The sequence below is a fragment of the Buteo buteo genome, chromosome 24 (assembly GCF_964188355.1).
Source record: "Buteo buteo chromosome 24, bButBut1.hap1.1, whole genome shotgun sequence".
In the NCBI taxonomy this organism is placed as follows: Eukaryota; Metazoa; Chordata; class Aves; order Accipitriformes; family Accipitridae; genus Buteo; species Buteo buteo.
Genome location: NC_134194.1, coordinates 19,972,153 through 19,995,575, shown reverse-complemented (window position 1 = coordinate 19,995,575; position 23,423 = coordinate 19,972,153). Strand labels below are relative to the sequence as shown.

The following is a 23,423-nucleotide window of genomic DNA, read 5'->3' as shown; positions in this document are numbered from 1 at the left end:
TTATTCCAAAACTCTGAAACGTAGCCAAAATAATCCATGACCTGAACGTAGGCATGAGTAGCATTTTTATAGAATGAAAAAAGAAATCCTTACCCCCCTCACTCTCTCCCCCAAAATGAAAAACTCCACTGGCCAAGCCCTGCAAATGAGTTGTTGTTTTTTCATATGTGCAGTAAGGAGCCAGATTTCCAAAGGCTGGCTTTCAATTTTACAGGCGTTTATTATAGGCATGAATAATTGCTGGCACTGTGCTACCAATGCTGTTGTTTGCTCTTATGGTTAGGCCAATTACATATGTAAGCTCCTGATTTACAAGCAAAAGCAGAACTAAAGTAGCTTTGTGGCCTACATTTCAAGAACGAGTAATGTGTCCACAGTCAGCTGTAGGTCCCTGGGTTTGTGCTGTGAAACACAGAGGTCCATTGCCATGAATATGTGGACCCAGATTATCCAAGGCATTATGCGACACGTGCTGTCACGGCACAGCGTGAAGGACATAAACATGGATGAGCATTTGAGGACCGGGAACTTGCCCAGATTCATCCCATGGCAAGCACGCTAGAAGGTTCGTGCTGCATTTGGGGAATTTACAGAGAATGCACACAGAAGAGAGAGAATTTGAACTAAACATAATGGTTCTGAAAGATGGACTTAAAGCCTGTCCAAGTTCTATTTTCCAACACGATAATCAGTTTGTCTCCAACTCCTACTGTCCACTGAGCCCTCCTGGGGGAGAAGAATAGATGACATCCATTGCTGAATTTCACATTGATCAACTGAGATCAAACTGAGAATTTTTTCTTGCTTTTGCATGATAGGCAAAAGAAGAGTGGGAAGGAGGTAGGTCAGTGTGATGACTGATGTCTCCATGGTTTAATGATTTCCAGACAGCTGCTTGGACAGATCATGTCAGCCACAGTACCTGTTGACCTGGACTGTGCATTGCCCAACCTGGGGAACGTCTCACCTTGCTGTGCTGGTACCACTCAATGCCATCAGCTGTGGGGTGAGGTGAAGAGCCAACCCATACGGTGAGGGAGAATGAAGAGCTGTACTGATCCTCCTTGGACTGGTGGCAAGCTGGTGTCCTTGCTGCTGGGGGGAGCAGAAGGGGAAGGATGTGAGTAAGGACAGAAGAAGGCAGGATGTGTGTGGACGCTGAGTTCATCGTCACAAATCAGTAGTGGATATTGTCTGCGGGAGGTAATAGCAGCTCCGCTTGGGAAGGAGGCCAGTGTTTCACACTCTGGGGGATGGCCAAGGGAGGATGATGCGCTCGTGTCGTTAGTCATTAGCACAGAGCAGGCGGCTTCTCATCTCGTAGCGTTTGTGTTCTCAGCTGGAGGTCGTGGCAACCTCCTTTGCGTAAATGGCCCGAAGTCAGTCTGACTGCTGTGTGCTGAGCTGGTGGACGTTGGCAAGGAGACGCTCTACATGGGCTCAGCGCAGGGTGCTCCCACGTGGGTTCACAAGCATCTGTCCGGGCAGGAAGCATTGGTTTAGGACCATCGGTTTCTGAGGTGATGTCCTTAAGCATCTACAGCTTCCAAAGGCAGACACAGCACCCTGACACCCCCAGGGCAGACAGACTACCTGGTGGCATGCACTGTGCCCTCAGCAGACCCACTGGGCAGTGGCTTCTCTCTCTCCTCGGTACAAGGCAGATGGGAACGCACACCCAGATTTGTTTACTAGGCTACGATCGACTGGGGTTTTACAGCCCAGCAATTACTGGGAAGTCTTCTCTCCTCCTGCGCCTTCGCAGCACATGTGTGAACTTCTGGTTGTGTCACCTTCCCATCCTCTCTTAACAAAGTCTAGCAGTGGGAAGTGATCATCACAACTAACATTTGCGTAGCGTATGTCTTTCCACAGTTCCAGAGCGTTGAATAAATTGAACCCCACTTCCTCCTTCACCCTTCATATTCAAGCTGTTTCTGAATCCAGGCATCTCATCTTCCACAATCACTCTCAGCTCTCAGAGCTTTCTTCTGCCCTGGTGATTAAGCCCTTTATCTGCTGCCTCGCAGAAGCTACCTCTGATGCCTGTATCACTGCTCTCTATTACAGAGACAGTGTTCATCTCAAGATCTTTCTGGCTTTTCCTAACCATTTCATTGCCAGGCTAAGTCTGTCCATTGGCTCCCTCCTTCCTCCACAGTAGCAGATGAGGCCTTTTTCTCTTTGCCTTTAGGGTCATTAAAACTTAATTGGTACGTTGGCTTTCTTTGTCAAGGTATCTGTTCTCTCCATCCATCAATGATGTAGGACACGCTGCTGAAATTCCTTTCTTCTTGCATAATTATCTTATTCCACTGCATCTTTTATGCAAAATGTTCCCTTCTGAACATGCTTCCTCTCCTTGCTCCAGCCCTTTCTGAGCATCCAGTTTAGCTGTGGTACCTGCCACAGCTTTGTTTCCTATATATGCACATGAATTCATTGCGTTATTACCATATTTTATTAGCTAGCTTGGCCATTTTAACTCCTTGACAGCTTGATTTAGGCATTCATAGGTGTTTCCTTCACCCTTTCTCTGACGATGGGATTCACATCACCTAGTTGCAGTCTTCCTTCACGAGTGTCCACCTGAGCTAACTGTCCAGGCTTCATCTCCCACCAGCCAAGAGAGACAAAAAGACCTCCAAAGACACAAAGAGAGCCTCCAAAAGACAAATCATCCCATCATAAGACAGGAGTCATAGAGACAGCCCCGTCTCCAACAGGGCAAACCGTCGTTTCTGCTCACTGCTGGTGACTGTGAATTCCCCAGACACTTTGCAAAATAGATGCAGCCTGCTTCAGAGCGAATCTAAAGCCTTGGACTGTAGACTTGCCTTTCTGGATTAGCCTGGGCAAGTCCCGTGCAAATACAGAAACAGTGGTTGGGTCTCCAGGGATGTGCAGAGCACAGGTTGGAACACCTCACCAAGGGAGCCCAGGCAGCTCGTCTGAGCTAGATGTCTTAATTTTAGGTGTCTAATGTTAAGTGAGTTGAATCTGACACTTTAGAAAGGTTTGGGGAAATGTTTCCATCTTATTTTGTATTTAGAAAATATAAGGGTATATAGTGAATGTTTGAAAAAACAACAACAGTAATAACAGTAATTATAGGTGGGTGCGATTTTCCTTTATCTTTTAACTGAAGCTGCTAGAAAAATTGCTGCTGTGCTGATATTTGGCAAGGACACTGATGCGAGTACCCACTTGTTTCTGAAAAATGCTGTTGGATTTTTAATGACCATCAGCAGCACAACCTTGATTTTTAAATGTCATCCTAAATGTAGCAGTTCCAGCCTCCTCTGCCGTGGCATGTGGGTGTTTGAGTAGGGATGAATCAGAAAGCAGAAAGAATTGTTGGTGCTTTCTGTGACTCCCAAGTTTTCCTCGAGGGCTTCCCACCCAAGAACTGGCTTAAATTGTCTGTGGGTTGCATTGCAGCTTCGTAGTCCCTGGTCCTGTGGTGGCACTCCTGCTGTCACTCTCTCCTCTATTAATGCATGATTATGTTGCTTGATACAGAATGAGTTCATTAGATTTCTCCGGGAGCTCGTGTTCCACAGGTCATGCTTTCTGTTTATCAAAACCAGATAAATAAAAAAAGGTTTCCCAGCTTTTGCAGATGCAGCTTTTCCATTCTTTCTCTGGCTGGAACTGTTCCCCAGGCTTCACTTTTGGAGCTGAAGTCTGTGCTTGGCATTTGCAAGATGGTGATTTGCTTTTGTAAATGGAGCAAAGTCTCATTTTTGAATCATGACTCAGTGAAACAAATCTACTTTTCTAGTCTAAAATGATTCTAATAGCACTGTTAAACCTGGTGGGACTGGGAACAGCCAGAGTTTAAAACATGACATTGCAGTGGGTGTGATTTTTCCCTGTGATCCAGCATCTTCCCTTGCCTGTAGAGAAGTGAGGTAGATTGAGATGAGGCTCGTAAGTGGTGAGCGGATCAGTTGTTTAAGAGCAATACCTTCTGTTGTGGTGCCTGGGGGTGCTCCAGGGCATGTCCATAAGCTAAACGGGTAGGAGATGATAGAAAGATTTGCTTGATGTAATGCACTGCCTTCCTTGGTTGCAAGGAGGAACGCAGAGAGTTGCGAAACAGATGGCAGGGTTAAAATAGGAGAGAGCATCGCAGAGATGCTGCTGGAAGGGAGCGAAGTGAAGTGCCTGTTCTCACACTTCGCTTTGTGTCTCATGGAAGAGCTGGAGAGTGCCTGCGCTCCGCTGGCATTCCCAACAGGGACATGCCAGGCAAAGGCTTTCTTTTTTTTTTTTTTTTTTTTAATATATTATTAGCACTTGTCTTAAAGAAAAATCAGCTCAAATGAGCAAGCAAACAAATAAAGCGAATAACAATTGAAGGTCTTAGCCTCAGGCCACCTTTTAACGTCTCTCAAGATTATTAGTGGGATGCGTTAGATAGGCACTTGCTGCTGCTGGAGAATATAAGCCAAAGTGTTAGGAGCCTGGCAGTTAGCACTGAGGCTTTCTTCTTGTGGTGCTTTCAGACAGCTTTTTGCAGTGTTTTCATGTTACCTAAGGCATGTGAATAGGTTTTGCTGGAATATTTGAGTAATGTTGCATGCCTTGAGTTATGCTTAGTGCGATATGGTAGATCTTGCAGGGATGCTTCTGTGCAAAGCTGCCCCGCTGTGAGTTACTGTCACAGAAGGGTCTTGTTCAGGGGTCCCGCAGCAGCAGCAAAGAGCTAGGTAGGACCTTGGGTGCTCCTGTGTTTGCCACCATCCTGGGCCAGTTGAGTTTTGGAGCCAGCAGGCTGGAGACATGCAGAGAAAAAGCATGTGAAGAAGGGGAGGAGTGGGGAGGCAGGAGTCCAGCGCTCATGTTTGCACCCTGGTGCTACTGCCAACGCTCCTGGGAGTGCTTGTTTCCCATCTATAAATCAGGGGCTGCTTTGAAGTCTCTGTGATGAAAAACACTGGATGAGCTCAAGGACATGGTATTAATCCTACAATATTGTTCTTGTTCCTTGCTGTGTTGTGATTTTTGAAAAGAAATCTACACAGTTTTTGTGGGCTATGGCTAAAATGGCATGGAAATAAATGAGTTCTGCTTGCACTTGTAGAGAATCGCTCACTTTTTATTAATGCAGTCTTTGATGAAACAGACCCCATCCTTAGGCACCGATATGCGTTTGACCTATGGTAAAATAACAGGCTTTCAGAAATGCATAGAGAGTGTTTGTAAGCATGGCACATACAGCCTTAAGGTTGATTTATGCCTCAAAATAAAGCATTGGTTTGGGTGATTGAGCACCAGGGGAAGTTCCTGTGATGTCCTTCTCCATGCATGGTGGAGCACTTGCTTGTACCTACCTGGAAGGATCAGTCATTCAACACGTTGTGCTGGAAGAGAGCTCACTCAGTTCCCTTGATCATTGCAGATGGGGTATGAGTCACCCAGTCCAGCCCTTAAATCACAGCAGGTTGACAGACCCTCCAGAGTGGACTGCATGGGCCCATCCTTCACCATCAGGAGAACGGAGAAGAGGGGCTAGCCTTGACGGTGCCGTTTCATACTCTTTCCTCTGCTGGCTCCTCCGGCTCCATGCTGACAGGGTGATTGCAATAGCCCCGAGAATCCAAAAAACTTTGGTTTTTAATCACAAAATAGTTGGTGGGTCTTTGATTAAACTTGTGGAAGCTGAGCTGGCATCTGAGGCTCTTGAAAGCTGCACCCCTCCACTTGCCCTGGTGTCGGTGGGAGCTTCAGGTGCACAATCCCGTCCAAAGCAGACCAGCAAATAATTCGGCCATCAGCACTGATGTTCGCGAAGCTGGGGAGTATGTGCTGGCACCAAAATAAAGCTCAGAGCTGGCAAAGTTGAGGGTCAGGAGATGAGAGGGGGTCTGAGGGTGTCCTTGGGAGCCTCACACATGCTGGGGCAGTGGGATTCCTGCCTGGGCTCGCTTTGTTGCCGTGTGTGATCTCCAGCCTGTTTTCATGGTACCTTTTTTTCTATGGTTATAAATACAGCCTGTCGGTTTGTTGTTTGTGTGCGTTCAGCAGAACAATCTGGCGTGGTTGATATTGTTATGGCACCTAAGATTTTATTGTCCAGAGCTGGTGTTCACTCTTCTACTCTGCTCCGTGGAGAGGTGAGGAGTAGGAGGGGTTTTGCTGCAACTTGACTCGGTCCCTCTGTTCACATCACTCCTGTGCAGAGCAGTCGTGCTTTGGGTGACAACTCATTTCAGTTGACCCAAACGAGTACCCTGGCTGGGCCACCCCCTCCCCTGCAGCTGGGATGCTGGGTCCTGGCTGCGGGGGCTTTCTGCACCCCTGTGAGGTGTCTCGCTGCAGCAGATTCGCTATTCTGTATTTTTGTTTAATTACTTACTTTTACAGCTCTTCATATAAATTTAATTATCCATCTGTTATGCTACATTATGGCACTGCAGCTTGTCTGATTTTTCTCCTGTTCCAAAATATTAGCTTCCTTAGCCTCGTCCTCTCTGGGCTTCAGCGAGCCAGGTCCCCTCCCTGTGGAGCTCCCTGCGGAGCTCCCTGTGGCTCTCGACACTGGCCACACCGCATGAAGTAGCTCTGCTCTACGCTTCCAGCTCGAAATTGTTGTGTCTGCAGAGGGCCAGAAACTCACACTAGGTAATTCCCACGTACATCGTGTATCTGAGAGCAGAGCTTGCCCTGCTTAAACCCGATGTCACTGAGTCCCCAGGGAGTTCAGAGCTTCTCCATAATGGGACATTATAGCCCTCCTGCTTTGAGCAGGGTCGTTGCAGGGCTCATAAGAAGCTCAACTATCTCTTGCTGGTGTCTGGGACGCAGATAGAGGGTCAATAGCAAGCCAAGGTTCCCCCAGCTTTTCCCAGGCAGTCTTCCATGCTATTTCTGCATCTCTGGGGTGACTCATGCTCCCTCAGTTTAAGTATCATATTAGCCCATCAAAATCACAGAATCACGTACTCAGCTCGCACTTATTCTCTGCGGTTCTATTCCTCCTCTTAGTAACAAATACTCAATAACCTAATTGCTCATTAAAAACCATACTTGCATCTATGTAATCCGTTATGTCACGTTGAGACGTGTTGCTCTCACAGGGATGCTGCTGCTCCCCCACTAATGTGATGAGCGCCTGGCTTGGTAGAAAGTGAGAAGGCAGCATTGCATTGAAATGGAGATTTTCATCTTCTCGGGGGTTTTTTTTATGTCTCTCCTATATTCTGTGCTTTTGAACATCTAACATCTCTTTTATGCTTCACATCTTTCGTATGAAATTGTTGTATTGTGTTGCCTATTGAAACCTAGTTTTCCTTTTGTCAGGTTTTCCCCCCTCGCCCCCACTTTCTTCTTCGCTGTATTTTGATCGGCACAACTACTTAGGGCTCCATTTTTCTGAGTGGATTTTAATCTCCTTAAGTCAAAGCTCTGAAGGCCTTTGTCTCTGATAAACTCAGGTTTGAGCTGATGCTCAGAGAAGAGGCTTTCTAGGCCAGTTCTGCTGCATGTGGACCTCGGTGGGGGCTTTGGGGGTGTCTGTGCTTCCTCCCTCCTCCTTCTAACTCCGGATAGTCACAGGCAGGCTTGTTGGGGTTATTTTATTATTACCCTGTACATCTCGTATTGCGTGTGCAAACGTGCTTTTCAATAGGATGGGACTCTGCAATAATGGAAAGCCTCTGTGTTAAGTATGTATTTTTGTAAGGGATTCACCAATCCTGCACTTCAGCATCATTTGCTGGCATCCCACGGCAGAGCCAGGGTGGTTGTTTCAAAGGACGAGGGGGCCACAGAACTGTTCGCCTTGAGTTGTCCCGGGTATCCTCCTCTGAAGAACAAAGTTCAGAAGGAGGTGTAGCCACTTGGTGCGTAGCTGGGAATTCGTGGATTCAGAGCTGGCTGGGCTCGCTGCAGCTGCTCCGCAGTCATTTCCAGTGAGGATAGTTCATGCCATAGCCAGGGCTTTCAATGCAATAGGAAAGCATATTCTCCGCATGCGTCACTTCTCACTTGGACTATTTTAACACCTTTTTTTTTCCTTAAACCTGCAATCTAAAATTCATTTGTGCAAGTATCAATGAGCTGCTGATCATCCTGCCTCTTTTTTCTGCCCTTATTCAGACTCTCAGATTTACAGCTATAGTTCAGGCTGGAATTACTGAATTCCAGTCAAACATTTAAATGTTGACATCCTAATGATCAGTTTTATCTCTCTATCTATTATTTGTCAGGTAGTTTTAGCATGAATATACTTACAAGAGCTGTCAGAAATCCTCCAAATACAGAGGCCTCTGAAAAAGTCGTTGGCCTTTTCATGTGTGACCCTGCTTGTATTGCTTTTGGTTTCCAGGACTCACAAAAATGACCTTTTCCATTGCCTTTCAAATTCTTACCCAGGTGTGACGGTTTGAGAGGCACAAGAAGCCGGGCAAGGCTTGGAGCTGTAATGCCATCGTAGGCACATTTCAGTCCGAGCCACTTCACCCTCCTGTGAGCAGAGCGTTGGTGTACTCTCATTTTCTTTGTTAACAGATTTTGGACTGAAAAGTGGGGAGGGGGATGGAAGGAGGGGGCGGGCAAGGTAAGCCATGCTGCCTTGCTGCCTGTTTCTGATCCTCAGGTTACAGCACAAGCTAAATAGACTATACTAAATTTTTTAGGCTGTTTCACAGACTTACTGACTTTGATCCCTGGCTTTGATTTCCCACACGGCATCGCAGACTGCTGGTTCTGATGAGAGAAGAGACCCATTAAGTCCTGTCTAGCCCGGTGATTATCATGCCTTTTCACCATCACGTCAGGCTTTCATCAAAGCACGAGCTCTCCAGACTTACCTCCCTGTGCCCTGGGGAGGATGCTGGTGTAGCTCAGCAGCCGGTGACCACGAGAGCGGGTGTGCAGCTGCTGCTGCAGCAGGACATGCTCCAGCCAGGACAGGAGAAGTGCTGTGCTCAGCACCCTGCTCCTGCCGAGCAGGAGCATCCCCTCCATTGCACTCCCCAATTTGCACCTCTTTTTCGTCTTTCTCTACCTGGCTTCAGCAGGATGCTCAGAGTTAGGAGATGACCCTTTTTTTCCTAGGGTCTCCTGAGGTTTGTACAAGCAGCAGGCCAAGAAATAAATATTCTGTGTACGTCCTTGCTGGAGCATTAGAGACGAGGGCATTTGCCTGCCTGCCCTGCTCTGTGCTTCTGAGTCCCCAGGTCCCTCCGTACCGCTTGGCTTTCCTTTTTTTTTTTTTTTAATTTAAATCTAATTTTGCTGCCGTATTGCAAGTTCCCACCTAACTCAAGAGCCACTGTTGCCTCAGGGCTGTGTTGCTGCTTTTCAGTCTTCCCATGCCCCTCACGTGTGGCCTGGAAAAACTTTGAAAAGTCTCCTAAATTTGTGCACATGTACTTGGGGTCATTCTACAAGGAATAGGATAAGGGTATCTCTCGACAGATAGTACTCTTAAAAAATCCTTTCTTCAGCAAAACGGGAGCTGCCTCCATGTAATGAATTTGCCAGTGAAAATGGTAAAGGAGAAGCCTGTGCTGGATTTTTCAGGAACAACAGCTGTGTCCCCTGTGCCGGTGCTTCTCCTTAGCATGCCCAAAACAATGTCCAGGGAGAAATGGCAGCCGTCCCACGAGCAGGTCTCTAGCAGCCCAACAGCAAGGTGCGGGGGAATTGCAAGCTACAGCGTGCAGGGAGGCTGTTTTGGAGGGCTTTGATCCCAGCTTGTGAGACCACGTCTCTTCCAGGAAGCCTCCATCATGCTGGTGGGTCCTCTGGCTGGTCATCCTCATCCTAACGGGTCCTTCCTTTGCTTCCACAACGAGCTTTACTGTAAGAAAAAAGGAAGAAGGGTGCAAACATCCTGACCCAGCAGCTTGTGGAAGGTGCTGGGTGCCATCTCTGCCTTCACCACCCGCCCAAGGCAGGACCTGCCACTGGTCACTGGGGTGTTGCAGCAACTTCATTTCAATTTTACTCCGATAGCGCTGATCACAGCACATCAGCTCTTGTTTTTATTGCTTTTGCTCCCCTCTCTGTGAGCTGTTGAGGCTTGTGGTGTCCTGGCAAACAAGCCTTGACTGTAATAATTTCTGGCCTCTCGTGGGAGGTTGTAACTCCAATGCAGTGAAATATAAACTGGCAGAAAATGGAGTGTTTCCTTCTGCCGTTGCAAGCTGCAGCAGGCAGGCTCAAATGGAGATTTTCTGTTGGCTTTCCCTCCCCTGCTCTTGTTTTTTCCCCTCTCCGTTGAAGGGCATGGTCATCCTCTTCCAGCCACTGAGAGGCAAATGTGCTGGGCTGATGAAATGGCACATTAGATTTGTGCTTGGCAAAGTCACAACTCCAGGAGCTTCGTAAGGAGGTAGCAGTGGGAAACATAAATGTTGTTTGTCTTGTGGTCAAAATGGTGCGACTTAAGTGCTGCAGTCTGCTTGTGGCAGCCCCATCACTGCTGGGTGAGTCTGTCTGCAGAGGTCCCTGGGAGAGGTGGGGAGAAGCAAGGAGGTCTTCAGGCAGCTGGGACATCTTGAGTTGGATGGAGGACCAGCCTGTATTGGGATTTGAAAATACAGAGTAGGCTGTAGTCTACACCCTGGGAAAGAGAGTATTATCTCCAGGATCCATATAGATAGGATCTGGTGGCCCGTGCCCAGAGCTGCTCAGAGGTTCTCTCACAATCTGGGATGGATGGCCCACGTCTCAAGAACTTCAGGAACTTCTGCCGAGGAACAAAGCGCACCTTGCAAGGGACAGAGCTTTCTCAGGAGCTGCTCAGACACTGTGGCATGGGCACCTGTGGGCAGTAGAGATTCCTGCCGGTCTCCCCAAGCTCTTCACCCCTGCTCAAGGCATCTTGGGCAGCGTGAACACCGACAGCGTGCCCGTTAACCCTAGGCTGTCCTAGCGCCCAAGTGGTTTCTTGCATTGATCAATTATGATGAGCCTGTACCCAGCCTTGTTTTCCACTCTTCAGGAACAGAGTGAGGGAGAGATGGATGTGATGGATGTGGGCAACGTGGCTGGGAGGCACAAGGACCTCAGATGTGCAGTGAGGGCCACGTCTGGAGGGGATGTGGTATGACCCTGCAATTGGGGTGGGTCCTCCCAGGGCAAACTGGGGCTGTTTAGCACATGGGGGTCTCTCTTGGGAAGCTGCTTGAACCCCAGCACAACGCTTGTGTTGAGTCCCTGTAGCCTTGTGGCTGTTCCTCACCCAGGTTTGAGGCTGGTTTATCTAATCCGTTGAGCACACCCAAATCTCTGCCATCACTGTAGTTTCACACGATATCATTGTAGGCTGTATTGCACTCCTGTCCCAGCCTCAGAGTTTCATTTCGGTGAATTTCATTGCTGGTACCGCCATCCCCTTACACATTAGCAGATTAGCACAGGTTGAATTTCCCATGTGAGTGCTCCACAGTCTGTCTCATTGTATTTATTTTGTTCAGGCTGCTTTTCCCTGGGCTTGACAGTGTAATTTGTACAGATCTGTGCTGAGTTTTCCAAACCTTCAAATGAGCTTGTTTGTTAGCGTGAAGCCTGAACTATTGATAGTAGAGACATTAAACAACAGAAACATTGAGAAGTGAGCAACACGCCTACCATCCAGGAAGGCTTTCTAACCTCTAGAGGTGCTCCTTGGCAAAAGCTCCATGGTTCAGAGATTTTAATTAGATCTAATCCTCCAGGTGACCAACCAAGCATTAAAAGGCATACCAATTTTTCAGTTGCCTCCCTTGCTGTAGAGTTTTTATTATTTATTTTAGATAGATGTGACAAAGGAACTTGGATATCCCAAACTTAACGTTTTCCTTGAATGGCACTAAGAGGTTTCTGGCATAGGAGATTCTCCTTTCAGTGCAGTGAAGCACTCAGAAAAGTGCCTGCCTGCAAGCTTGCTCTGTACTTACTCTGGTCTCCCTTGCCCAGAGTGAGTTGCATGTGAAATTTGGTCAGGTTTTTGGATCAAAAGTTGTATTTTCTGAGTGTCAGAGTTGCCAGCTCCTCCTTGGGATCTGGAAATGCAGCTGGGGTTCCTCCCCCTCTCATTCACACCGGTCACGGAGCCCCGGCTCCGTTGAAAATGTGCCTGACAGCATGGCTGATGATATGCCAGGCAAAGCCAAACCTCTGCGCCGTGACTTCCCCTAGAAAAGCTCAAAGCAGAAACAAGCACAACCCAACCATACACAGACAAAGACAGAGACCAAAGCTGTCATCGCTGGAAAAACAAAGCTGGAAAAAACCCTCCTTTTCCCCCTCCTACCTGGTTTGCAGCAGAGCTTGTTACAGCAGGAGGGCTATGTCTGTGCATCTCCTGTAGCGGCTGGGTGGGTTTCGGAGATGCACAGCGCTGTCATCACGACCCCAGCGGCTCTGCTCGTGTTGCCTGGCCTCTGCAGGAGAAGGTTTCATGCTGTTGTGGTGAGCACGGCTGTGCTCAGCCATCCCAGCTCAAGCACCAGCTGTGCCCAGCTCACTGCCAAGGGCACCTTCAGCGACCTTGGGACATGTATTGCTTCTCACTGCTGTGTTTCCTTGCTGCCCTCTGGGTGTTGCGTCTCTGGACTCCCGAAGGAGTCTTATCACAAGCCCTGGATATGTCTGGCTTTTACATCCATCTGGACTGAAAGGAGGTGCAGGATTTGTGTACTTCTGTAGGGTAGATGTTCCTTATCTCTGGCTCTTTTGAGGCGAGGGTCACACTTAGCACCTTTCCGCCTGCTGGGGTATGTTAGACGGGTCTTCAGCCAACTCCCGAGTGCTCTGGGAGCTGTTTGTCCTCCATTCCACCGTTGTACTCTTCCCATCTTTGCCCTGGGAGAAGCTGTTGAGGCTGGATGGGGTGCTGCGATGCTGCGGGGCTGCAGCGCCGTCCCTGGGCTGTCCCTGTGCTGGAGGGGTCATGGCTGTCTGTGTGAGTGCAGGTATGGCTGGAGATGAGAGCAGTGGTTGTCATCTGGAGGAAAATCACTTTGGGTCCAGGGGTTGCCTGGGAGCAGCTGACCGTTTTGGGACTGATGCTGTTTGCCTGCATTGACTCCTGACTCTCCAAAATCAAAGCCCAGGCCAGGCCACCAGGGATGCCCTCGCTGCTCTGCAGGAAGAGGGGGTTGGCCAGGTGGGTCATTTCCCACCATATTGAGGGGGAAAATAACATCCTGTTGCTGCAGGAGGAGACTCTGCTGCATCTGTTGACATGGTGAGGATGGGGGATAAACACATCTTGGTACATGCATCAGGTCCCACCTGGACCCAGGCGCTACCAGAAGCTGGTTTGCTCCCAGGGATGCTGGGGCTACCGCAGTGCCAGCACGCGGGGGTCTTCGGGTGCACGTGTGGACCGTGCTGTGAAAATCTCTTCTGCAGGAGGATCCTGAAGCTCCTGGGTTTGTACTTTCTCCTTCCTGCCCTCTCTGGGCAGGTCACAGACGTCCCCCTCCTCAGCAGGGTGCCTGCCACAGCAAGCGGGTGACGAAGGAGAAATCAAAGGTGGCTTTCAAGAACCCCCGTTTTCCTGCCTTGACGTCAGCCTGGTAATTGCAGTCGGGAACCCGCACACCAGATCTGCCACCTCCGAGCTGTGGATGACTCCTAATGGTGCGAGAAGCAAAGCCTGGATGGAGCAGGGAGGGTTGGAGACATTGCCCGGCACCTTGGTTGACATAGATGAGCTTAGTGTTTTGCTGTATTTCTGGGAGCCATGAGTTTAATTCAAAGCTGCTCCCTGCCCACATCCATTTGTCTTCTGTTTTTGTTTTTTTTATGACCCTGTCTGCCTCTGTCTCTCTTATTTCTTGGATGATGCTTGGCACTGGCTGCTCCAGCAGCTTTCTGGTTGCAGTAAGAGCTGTGTGTTTTGCTGTGGCAGGGATGCGTGACCTTTGTCTGGCCTCAGTGCAACTTCTGCTTCAAAGTCGAGCAAAGGCTGAAGTGCTGGAGCTCTTTCTCGGAGCACGAGACCTGGGATCAGGGATGTAGACAGCCAGTACGTTATGCTCTGACTGTGAAGGCCCTGCCAAAGAAAGGGCCTAACATCTAACCTCTCCGCACCTTCAAAGATGTACTGGAAGTGGATTTGCAAAGCGTCTGCATGGCTGAGTTGCCCCTGCCCGGGCAGCCGGTACCCAGGGGCAGCACGGACAGCAGGCAAGGTTTGTCTTCATCTGCCTGCACCTGGGCCAGCTCTTCATATCCAGACCTGAAATTTTAGCCTGGTTCTTGCAGACAGAAGGATGCATTTAGCCATTTATATAGCCCTTGGAGAAAAGCACTTCAAGCAAGAGGTGTGTGGGTGGTGAGACGAGGCATAATTTGTGATTCAGAGGTGCTGGGAACAAGCAGGACCTTCCTCCAGGTGAGCTGGAGGGCTGGTCCTGAGGCACAGAAGCGTTTAAATAAATCAGCATGTTAACGGCAAGAGAGGAGTGGGAGAGAGGGGGAAAGTGAGAGCCGAAATAAAAGGCTGTTAAGGAATAAATGTGATGCAAAGCGAGAGGATTAATCGCTGCAAGGGAAACCCAGGGGAAGTCTCCTTGCCAGGGGAGGACATGGGCGTGTGATGGGGTGATATGGACAGCCCGGCGGGCCCTTCCCCATCCGTGCTGCCATTGCTTCAGGCTGCATCAGTCATGTGCTGTGTTTGAGATGGCCTGCATGGCTTTGCACCTTCTCCATAACTGCAAACTGTGGTCGGTGGCAGCTGGAGGGGTTTGCTCTGGGGTCGGGCTGGATTGACACTTGTTTGTGTCCACTGCGGGGTGCTGCCCCAGACAGGCCTGGAGTCTGTCCCACCCTGCCATGCCCCACGCTGTTGGTGACCTGCCCTTTGCTTTTTTCCCTGTAGCAACCCCAAAGTCCAGATAGAAGCAATCGAAGGGGGTGCACTGCAGAAGCTCCTGGTTATTCTGGCTACAGAACAACCCCTGGCTGTCAAGAAGAAGGTGAGCAAGTGGGGATGCACCTCTGGGTAAAGCTGCTTTTGTGCCGAACTCAATGCAAGTGCTCCTTGGGACATCACTGCCGTCGTGAGAGTGTGGGACCCCGCGCTGGTCCCCATGCTGGGTGGGCTTTGCTCCCCATGGGTGCAGGAGAGTGGCTGGCCCTGGGTGCCGGACCACCCCCAGCAGCCCCGGCTGGCCGGTGCGTGCTGGCCTCCCAGCACTGTTGGTCTCACCCCCGTTGCCAGCAGCAGCACGAACAGCAGCTCTGCCAGCCCCATGGGGGACAGGGCTCAGTGCTGCGGCTCCTCTGGGAGGAAAGGCGAGGGTCCCCGTGGCAGGCATAACCATCAGAGTCTAACAAACATGGGAGCTGACATTTGGAAGGAGCTAATTGCTGGAGCCAGCCCCGTGTCCTGCCTTTGGCGGTGGCTTTGGAGCAAGCCGAGCAGCGCCGAGAGCCCCCAGCCAAATGTGCAGTGCTGTCTGTCGGGGTGGGGGCTTCCTCACTGCCTCCCTCCCTCCCTCCTCGCTGTAATCCCTGGAGCATGAGATCTCATTACCCTTGCTTTAGCGTGTGATGCTCCCTCTGTTTACAGGCCATAAAATTATCTGGCTGCTCCTGAAAACCCAGCCCCATCGTTTAACACGGTGACCTCCTGTGAGAGGGGGTTCGGTGGGGCAAGGGAACCACCAGCTCCTTCATTCATCTTTAATGCACCTGCTGTTCTGCAAACAGTGGCGCGCTGCCGGTGTTTTAACAAGCTCCTACAAACACATTCTCCTTTAGTCCATGGTAAGGGTCCTCCCGCTAGCGAAAGGCACGGGAGAGTTTGGGGAACCCCTTTGCTTTTGGCCACACGTGTAAGGAGGACCCAGCCAGAGAAGTGCACCACAGGATGCTCCATGCTCAGAAACTCCTCGCTGGAGTGCCCATGACTCAAGCTGGAGCTTGTTTTGGGGTGGGGAGGGATGGCTGGGCATGCAGAGGCCCTGACCAGCATCATTTCAACCCCTGGGTGGTTGGGTGCAGGGCGATTCTTTCCAGTGAGCCTGAACGCGTGCCGGTGACAGCACCTGCAGAAGAGTGAAAGGGATGAGCTCAGTATCATCCACATTCACGTGTGACCTTACAAGAGTCTCTGAGGGTTGAACCCCCTTTTCCAGGAGGACAGAGGTTTTTAATTTGCAGTTCCTATGCTGTGTACGGTCTCCCGTCTCCAGGCCAGGATCCCAAGGACAGGTCGGTGCCCCAGCCCCTTCCCACACCAAGCAGCAGCCCACAGCTCCCGCTCCGGTGGGTTTTCTGCCCCAGCGCTCACTGCAGTGTGCAGCAGCGAGGCCAAAAGTGCATTTCTTCCCTCCCCTGTCCTTTGGCCTATGGTTAAAAAAGGAGACGGAAACATCCTCTAATTCACCAGTGGCAACTCGGAAGATGGAAAATAGAAACAAGTGGGACCGGGGAAGACATGGCTGTCAGCTCGGATCTGTCCGAGGAGAGCGGGGATGCACAGTCCACCTCGGTGTGCGGAGGAGCCGGCTCTAATCGCTGGCAGGCACCCAGATGAGCACCCCCATCCCCGCTCAGGCAGCAGCCCTGCCCGGGGCAGCGTCAGCCCGTCCCCTCTGCAAACCGCGGTTGTCAAAACCAGAGGAGTGTAAGATTCAGCCGGTTGGCCCCTAATTGCCTCCTCCGTGTTAACCCCATGCCACTCAAGGCAAGTGCAGGCGTGCTGGTGTCTCACTGTCGGTGCGTGATGCTGCACCGTGACAGCCCCTGTTTTGGGACTGTGTCCTCGGAAACATCATGATCTTGTCCTCCATCCATGTGGGTGTGAGGGAGAGGTGTCCAAATCATCTCGAGGGGATCGGGCTCTGCTGAGCGGTGCTGGACCCCCCTTCGCCCTGTCCTTAGCCCGTAGCTGGGCTCTGTGCCGAGGACCGATGGGGGCAGACTGTGAGGAGAAGCGAAGGCGTTGGGTCTGTTCAGGTGCTGGTCACAGGTCCCTCTGGGTTATCGTTCTAGCGAACGTGGTGACAGTCTGACTTGGAGTCTGGGTGGAAGTCACCCAAGTTCAGGCAGCCTCACAGCGGCGGGGAGGGTTGGGATCAGGAGAAAAGGGGGCTCTTGGAGATGCTCCTCAGCAAGGAGAGGTTTGAACGCGTCTGCCAGGGCGCTTTGCACAAATGGTTTGGACCGTGTTTCTCCCGTCCCCGTGGGATGCCATGAAGAGAGACCGCACCAAATGCAGCGACTGTGGCCACCGTGCTGACGGACCTCTCTCCCCACCAGGCTCTCTTCGCGCTGTCCTCCATGCTGAGACACTTCCCCTACGCCCAGCAGCAGTTCCTCAAGCTGGGCGGCCTCCAGGTCCTCAGGAGCCTCTTCAGGCAGAAAGGGATGGAGACCCTCCATGTCCGTGTGGTCACGCTCCTCTACGACCTCATCGTGGAGAAGGTGAGGAGCCAGGAGGGAGGGGATGGGACCCGGCCAGGCACTCCCCACCTTCACCCCCTCACCGAGCCAGAGGGGCTGTCGAGCATCCTCACGGGACGAGGGTGAGGAGGGGCTGATCCAGCATCTCTGTGCTGTTGGGATGAGTTCCCTCCAGCCCACGGGCCACTGCTGTGGGAGACGAGTGCCCGGGAGAGCCCAGAGTGCGCTTAAATCTTTATTTTTTCATTAAACCGCCATTGCCGTTTCCACCCGAGGGTGTTTAAATAACAAAATGGCAAGGACCTGACTAGGGAAAACAGGCACCGGACTGCAGTGAGCTTGGCTGCGGCATCCAGCCGCCGGCTGCCAGCCAAGTGCCCGGGGACCAGCCGCCGCTGCTGTGCCCCTGCCTGCTGGAGAGGCCCTCGCCTGCCTGCACGTCCCTCGCTGGAGCCAAGCCCGTAACGTTAAGTGTTTTATTTTCAAATACCTTGGATTACTGCTGTAAATGTCAGTTTAAAACCCGTCTTTCCTTGCCATTGCTCGTTGTTTAGTCTGTGCGTTTCTCTTACTCCAGAGAATGGAAATTAAATCCACTTTCACTCAGTTTATAGCCAATTTGCCCTGCAGATTATTACTGCTGTAATACTTGGGTTTCAGGCACCACAGAGCAATGTCTGTGTTTTAAAACAGTTGTTTTCCAGGAGACTTTGTAAAGGTGCAAATTATTTTAGCAGGTCTGAAATCTTATCAGGTGCTGGCTTTAACATGCAGCAGTCCTGTCTGTCTGCTCGCATGGAAAGGGAGCGTACGCGGGCATTTTACCTGAACTGTTCCTGTTCACTCCTGCTGCACGTTTTACGGCCGCCCCTCCAGCAGCCCCATCTGTTCCCAGCTCCGCTGCGGCTGGGGGCAGTCTGCAGGCTCGGCAAATTCTCGGGTTTATGTTAAAACAATGATTTTTTGCTGCCTTTCGGACTGGGAATGCCGTCTATCAATTCCAGCCGCTTCACAGAGGAGACGGGAGAGCCCTCGGTGCCTGGTGGGGAGGAGGGCTGTCTGAGTGGTGGTCGCAGATTTGGGTGGGCTGGGCGACAGTCAGATTGGTTTGAAAATCGTAACCTGCCATCGGTAGCTCTCTGCGCTGAAGCACAAATTGCCGGGGCTCTGAACGGCTTTTTCTGCTGCCTTCTTTCCTTTTCACCCCAAATCCTGCCTGACCAGCGGGGATTTAGCAGGCAGCCTTCTCAGGGGACTGGGAGTGGGGACATCTCCTAGGTGTTGTCCCTCCTTGTCCACGCTGTGTCCTGTAAATCAGTACAATCAAGCTCCCTGCAGCAGCCGCCCAGGGGACGACAGCAGTCTATTGCCAAGCTGATGAAGAGGTCAGAGAAAATGTTATGGGTGCCCTCGGGGACCCAAGTGGTCCCCGGGGACAGGATTTCTGCTCACCAGCCTCACAGAAGCCCTCACCTGCCTTCAGCAGAACTAATTAGTGAAGCACAGACAGAATAATTATCACAGGGGCCACCAACCAAGCTGGGAGGATCCACTGGGGGAGTGGAGCCTGTTTAGGGAATTTCACGCTATCGATAGCCACTCCACCACCCAAGCCCCAGAGGGTGTCAGGGTGGTGGTGGGAGGTTTTCCTTCCTCCTCCTGGCCCCGGCGCTGCTCGGGGCAGGTCTGTCGCTGGGAAGGGAGCCGGCAGCCCTGCCTGCCCCGGCCCCTGCAGGCACCATTCTGCTCTCGGCACCATCCCTGGAGAATTTCAGTATTTGGGGTTTTCTGGACCAGGCTGGGAGGGGAGGGTCTGGCTGTGGCTGAAGGAGACAGAGATCTCCATCTTTTTCGCAAGAGCAGCATGAAGCCAGGCAGTGGTTTGTTAGGCGCTGAAGGAGCCTGTCCAGCAGCCCAAAGCAGCAGACCCAGAGTCTTTACAGGTCTTCTGCTGAACGTCTTTCCCCTCGAGTCCCCTTTCAGGGCCATGTGGTACTGAAACCCCTGGTCACCGAGAGTTTTCCAGGATGGGCAACCAGCTTCATGCATGGGCAACAGGGAACCAGGACACAACCTCATCTTGGTTTTCTGTTGCAAGTCATTTTCCAAGGCAGGTGGTAGGGGGTGTGCGTCCTCCTCTCCCATGATGTGTCACCTCCTGGGAGCAGTTGCTTTCTGACAGGGATATTAATCTGTGTTCCACCACTTCCCACAGATGCTGCTTGAGGACTCGCAGCACGGAGATCAAATGGAAGAGAAAATCCAGCAGTACCGGCAAGTCAAGCTGGTCCCGGCGGTGGTGGAGCAGGACTGGTGCGTGGTCGTTTCCAACCTGCTGGCCATGCCGGAGCATGACACACGGGAGAAGGTCCTGAAGATGGTCAGCGTGCTGATGGCCTTCTGCAAGGAGCGCTACCGGGGGGACCAGGCCCTCAGCACCACCCTCGGCCTCCTGCGCAGCGAGTACGAGGAGCTGGCAGCAGAGGAGCAGAGGGAAGGTGACAAAGAGGGCTATTTCAAGGAACTCCTTGGCTCTGTAAATACCATCATTCAGGAATTAAGATGAAAATAGCTGTAGCTTCAGTTCAATTCCAGATAATTCAGGGCAACAGCATGAATTTTGATGGCACCAGTGTAAATGCACTTTTGAATAAACTGCTGGACTAAATGAGATCCCACCACTGGGCAAATGTGCCAACATCTTCGTTATTAAAACATACATGTTTGGGGGCATGGCTTTTTTTGCATGGGGTACTGCTGGAAAAATAGAGGTATATACTTTAGAGGGAATGAGGTAGACTCTCAGCTTACGTTGCCTCCAACCATGGTACGTTATGAGTGTTCTCAGTGTGTCTGCAGGCTTATTTGGGGTGGGCAGGACTGAGGGATGTGGGACTGTCCTTGTTAGGCAGTTCTGCTGCACAAAGGGAAGCGTTTGTTCCCACAGCTCTGATCTGCCTTTGTTCTTGCCTGGCGATGACCTGCGGTGTCTGTGATCTTTTATTTGCTTCTGTATGATGCATCTCAGCACTCAGACAGCACCGTTTGCCTTTGGATTATTTTGTTCTTGTATGGGAGGACGGAGCGTCATTTCCTTGAAACGTTGGTTGGAGGGGCTTTCTGGAGGTCTCTAATCCAGCCTTCGCTCAGAACAGGACTATCCCTCGGTCAAGTCAGTGTGGCTGTGACCAGCTTGAAGAAGCCCAGCTCCACCACCCCCTCTGCGTAGGTCACGTAGCTCCACCGTGGCAGCTCTCCTGCAGCCCCTCTCTGCTTGGAGGCCAGCCATGTCCCCCAGGGCTGGGTGTCAAAACATCTATCGAAGCCATGGAACAGCTCCTGCCATCATAGGGGTGAACCAGCTGGTGAAGCAAGGCACGCTTTGCCCTACAACAAACCATTGAGTTTTTCTGCTTGCGTTGTTCTTGTCTTGGGAGGTGGCTTCCAAGATGATCTCCAGGGAGTGAGGCTGGCCAGACAAGGAGTTTTTGTCCATGATGTACAGCACGTTCTCCTTGCTGGTCCCCTTCCCCCATGAACCTCCTCTGAGGTCCTCCTCATGCCGGATGGTCCGTCAGGGAAGATGTTCTGCCCTCTCCTTGTCGGGCTGATTCTCTCTCCCCACATTGTCCTTCCACAGGTGAGGAAGAAACCAAAGTCTTGCTCAAGGCTCTGGCTGCCCAGCCCCTGACCTGGAGATGACTGCCACCTCCTGCCATCAGCAAAGAAGATTATGAAAAATAACTTTATTCATTATTTTGCCTGTTTCATTAATTACCCCCTCCTTGTTCCAAACCCTTTTTGGGGAGGATTTGAGGGTTTTTTTAATAAAGAAATCAATTCTGTTTCCCACAAGTTCCCCTGTGAGAAACATGCCGAGTGGGACGCTGCAGTGAGCCCAACGAGCTCCACGGTGCTGCCCCGTGCCGGGGCTGTCCCCTCGGCCAGGACAGGCTCACCCGGGCCAGCGCTGGGGCTTTGGCATCGCGGAGAAGTGGGCATTAAAGGCTGGGTGGTGGCCACTGATTTGAGAGCAGAGGAGAGGAAGGAGAGGAAGAGAAGAGCTCCACCATGCTGTCCTCTCCTGGTGCCGTGGCAGGGGACGCACACAACCTTTTCACACCAGGCTTTTATCTTCTCTTGGCTGATGCAGCTGGGGTGACGGGTGCCCTGCATGGGGACTGTCCCCAGCGGGTGCTGTGGGTGCCTTTCCGCTGCGGGGGGGGGATGCTCTGGGTCCTCAGAGCAGCCAGCAGCAGAGGTCAACCCCACCAGGAGTTGGGGTCTGCAGAAACAGAGCAAGCAGCGTGGTGGTTTGGGGGGACGCGCTCGTCTCGTTCCCACCCTGCAGCTCGTGTTTTCCTACAGCGGGACGCCGGCACAGGGCTGAAATTCGGCGGCAGCCGGGTCCCGGCCACCAGCTTGGGCGGCTTCCAGCAGGTTCCCTGCCGACCCTTCTTCGAGGGCGGCTTTGGCAGGGGTGGCAGCGGCTTTTTCTCCACAGGCTTTGCCCAGCAGCGCGATGGGAGGCGAAGGCAGAGCGAGCGCCGGGCTGCAGAGCTTTCGGGCACAGAGCGATGCTGCGGCCGCCCCTGCACCGGCCGGCGTGGGCTGCCGGCGGAGCACGCTGAGCGTGCCCTGCTCCCGGCACGGCGAGGAGGTGATTAGTTATAATTCCTGTATTCACTTTCAGAATTGCTTTCTGGCAATAACAGGTATTTCAATCACCGCTACTCCTGCCGCTGGCTTAATGGGACCTGGGGGCTGCAGCACCAACGTTACCAACACAAGTGCAGAAAAATAAATTAAGAAAAAAAAACCAAACAAGCACCCCCCAGCTGGTCCCCACCATCCCCCCAGCCCCAAGCTGGGGCCAACGCAGCCTCACAGGGCTTTGCCACCGCCGGTGACGTGCCCACGCAGCAAACACCAGCAGGACTTTGCGAAAGGCTGCGTGATTTATGTGTCGTCCCCCCCGCTGCTAAAACTCAGACAGGCACCTCCCTGCAGCCAGCGCAGCCCTGCAGGCGATCGATCAGACTATTTCAAGGCTATTAGTCCTTCTTGATGCTAAAATATTTCTGGCTACTGTTTACAGCGTGTCAGTTGTCGCTGTTAAGTAGCGGGGCTAATTATAAATACCGATTTATTTTTTTTCTTGTCCTTCTCAGATTTCGATTCAGGCTGTTTTGCTGGGATTAAAAATGGTTTGGTTTTTGTTTTTTTTTTTTCCTCCTGTGAAATGCATTTCCCAGCCAGGCCTGCCAGGGCTTTGCTTTGTAGTTTAAAAAAAAATAATTTTATATATATATCTCTCTCTCTATAAATCTCTATATATCTCTGATTGCAATAGCCAGGGCAAGCTTGGGAAGGGGCTTTTCTGTGCAAAGCCTGCCCCACGCCCCCCATCCCAGGCGATGCCCTGGGGAGGCAGGTCTTCAGCTGGGGAGCAGAGCTGGCACACGGAGTACCAGAGCATGGATTTCTTCAGCCCTGCTTGCCCTTGTTGCTGTTTTGCAGCTCGATTTAATGAGGTAGGGAAGGTTTAACACCTATTTAAGGACTGAGCAGGGAGAAAAACCAGCTGGTCCAACCCTCCCTGTTCAATGCCGAAGCCAAAACCCCACTCCCTAATCCTGTAAGTCTTAAAACTGTGAAGTTCCGGAGCAGCAGCCCCTTTGGCGTGGGTGCTGGGACGCCCGGGTCGGTCGAAGGCGCCGGTGCCCTCGGCCGCAGCTCTGCGAGGGGCCGGGACCACCGTGGGCATCTCCGCCGGGTCGTTCCCACCCGCCGCGGGGGTCTCGCGACGAGGGCTGGCTCTGGGAGGGAAAAAAACCCAGCCTGCAATTGCTTCTGGTCTCTGCCCTTCCAATTCCCCCGCCGTGCGCGGGTGAGGTGCTGCTGCGCGGTCCCGGCCGCAGCGCTGGGCGCAGGGGTGGCACGCGTGGGTCTTGCTCTGCAGCAGCGGTTGCGGCTCAAGGGTCGTGACGCTCCTCACACTGGCAGACTAGTGCAGGTGAGGAAGCCCACAATACTAAAAGGAAGAAAGAAAGAAAGAA

General features: G+C 51.7%; 1 protein-coding gene across 4 annotated transcripts in view; it reads left to right on the top strand.

The window, feature by feature from the left end:
* The window catches only part of SIL1 (SIL1 nucleotide exchange factor), a 100,246-nt gene extending 80,153 nt beyond the window's left edge, over nucleotides 1–20,093 (top strand). For all 4 annotated transcript variants that reach the window (XM_075056651.1, XM_075056653.1, XM_075056649.1 and 1 more), the window contains 3 exons: nucleotides 14,834–14,930; nucleotides 17,221–17,385; nucleotides 19,580–20,093. In XM_075056651.1, coding sequence (XP_074912752.1) covers nucleotides 14,834–14,930; nucleotides 17,221–17,385; nucleotides 19,580–19,930 — 613 coding nt within the window. In that variant the 3' untranslated portion in view covers nucleotides 19,931–20,093. The remainder of the gene's footprint in view (nucleotides 1–14,833; nucleotides 14,931–17,220; nucleotides 17,386–19,579) is intronic.
* Nucleotides 20,094–23,423: the final 3,330 nt, after the last annotated feature.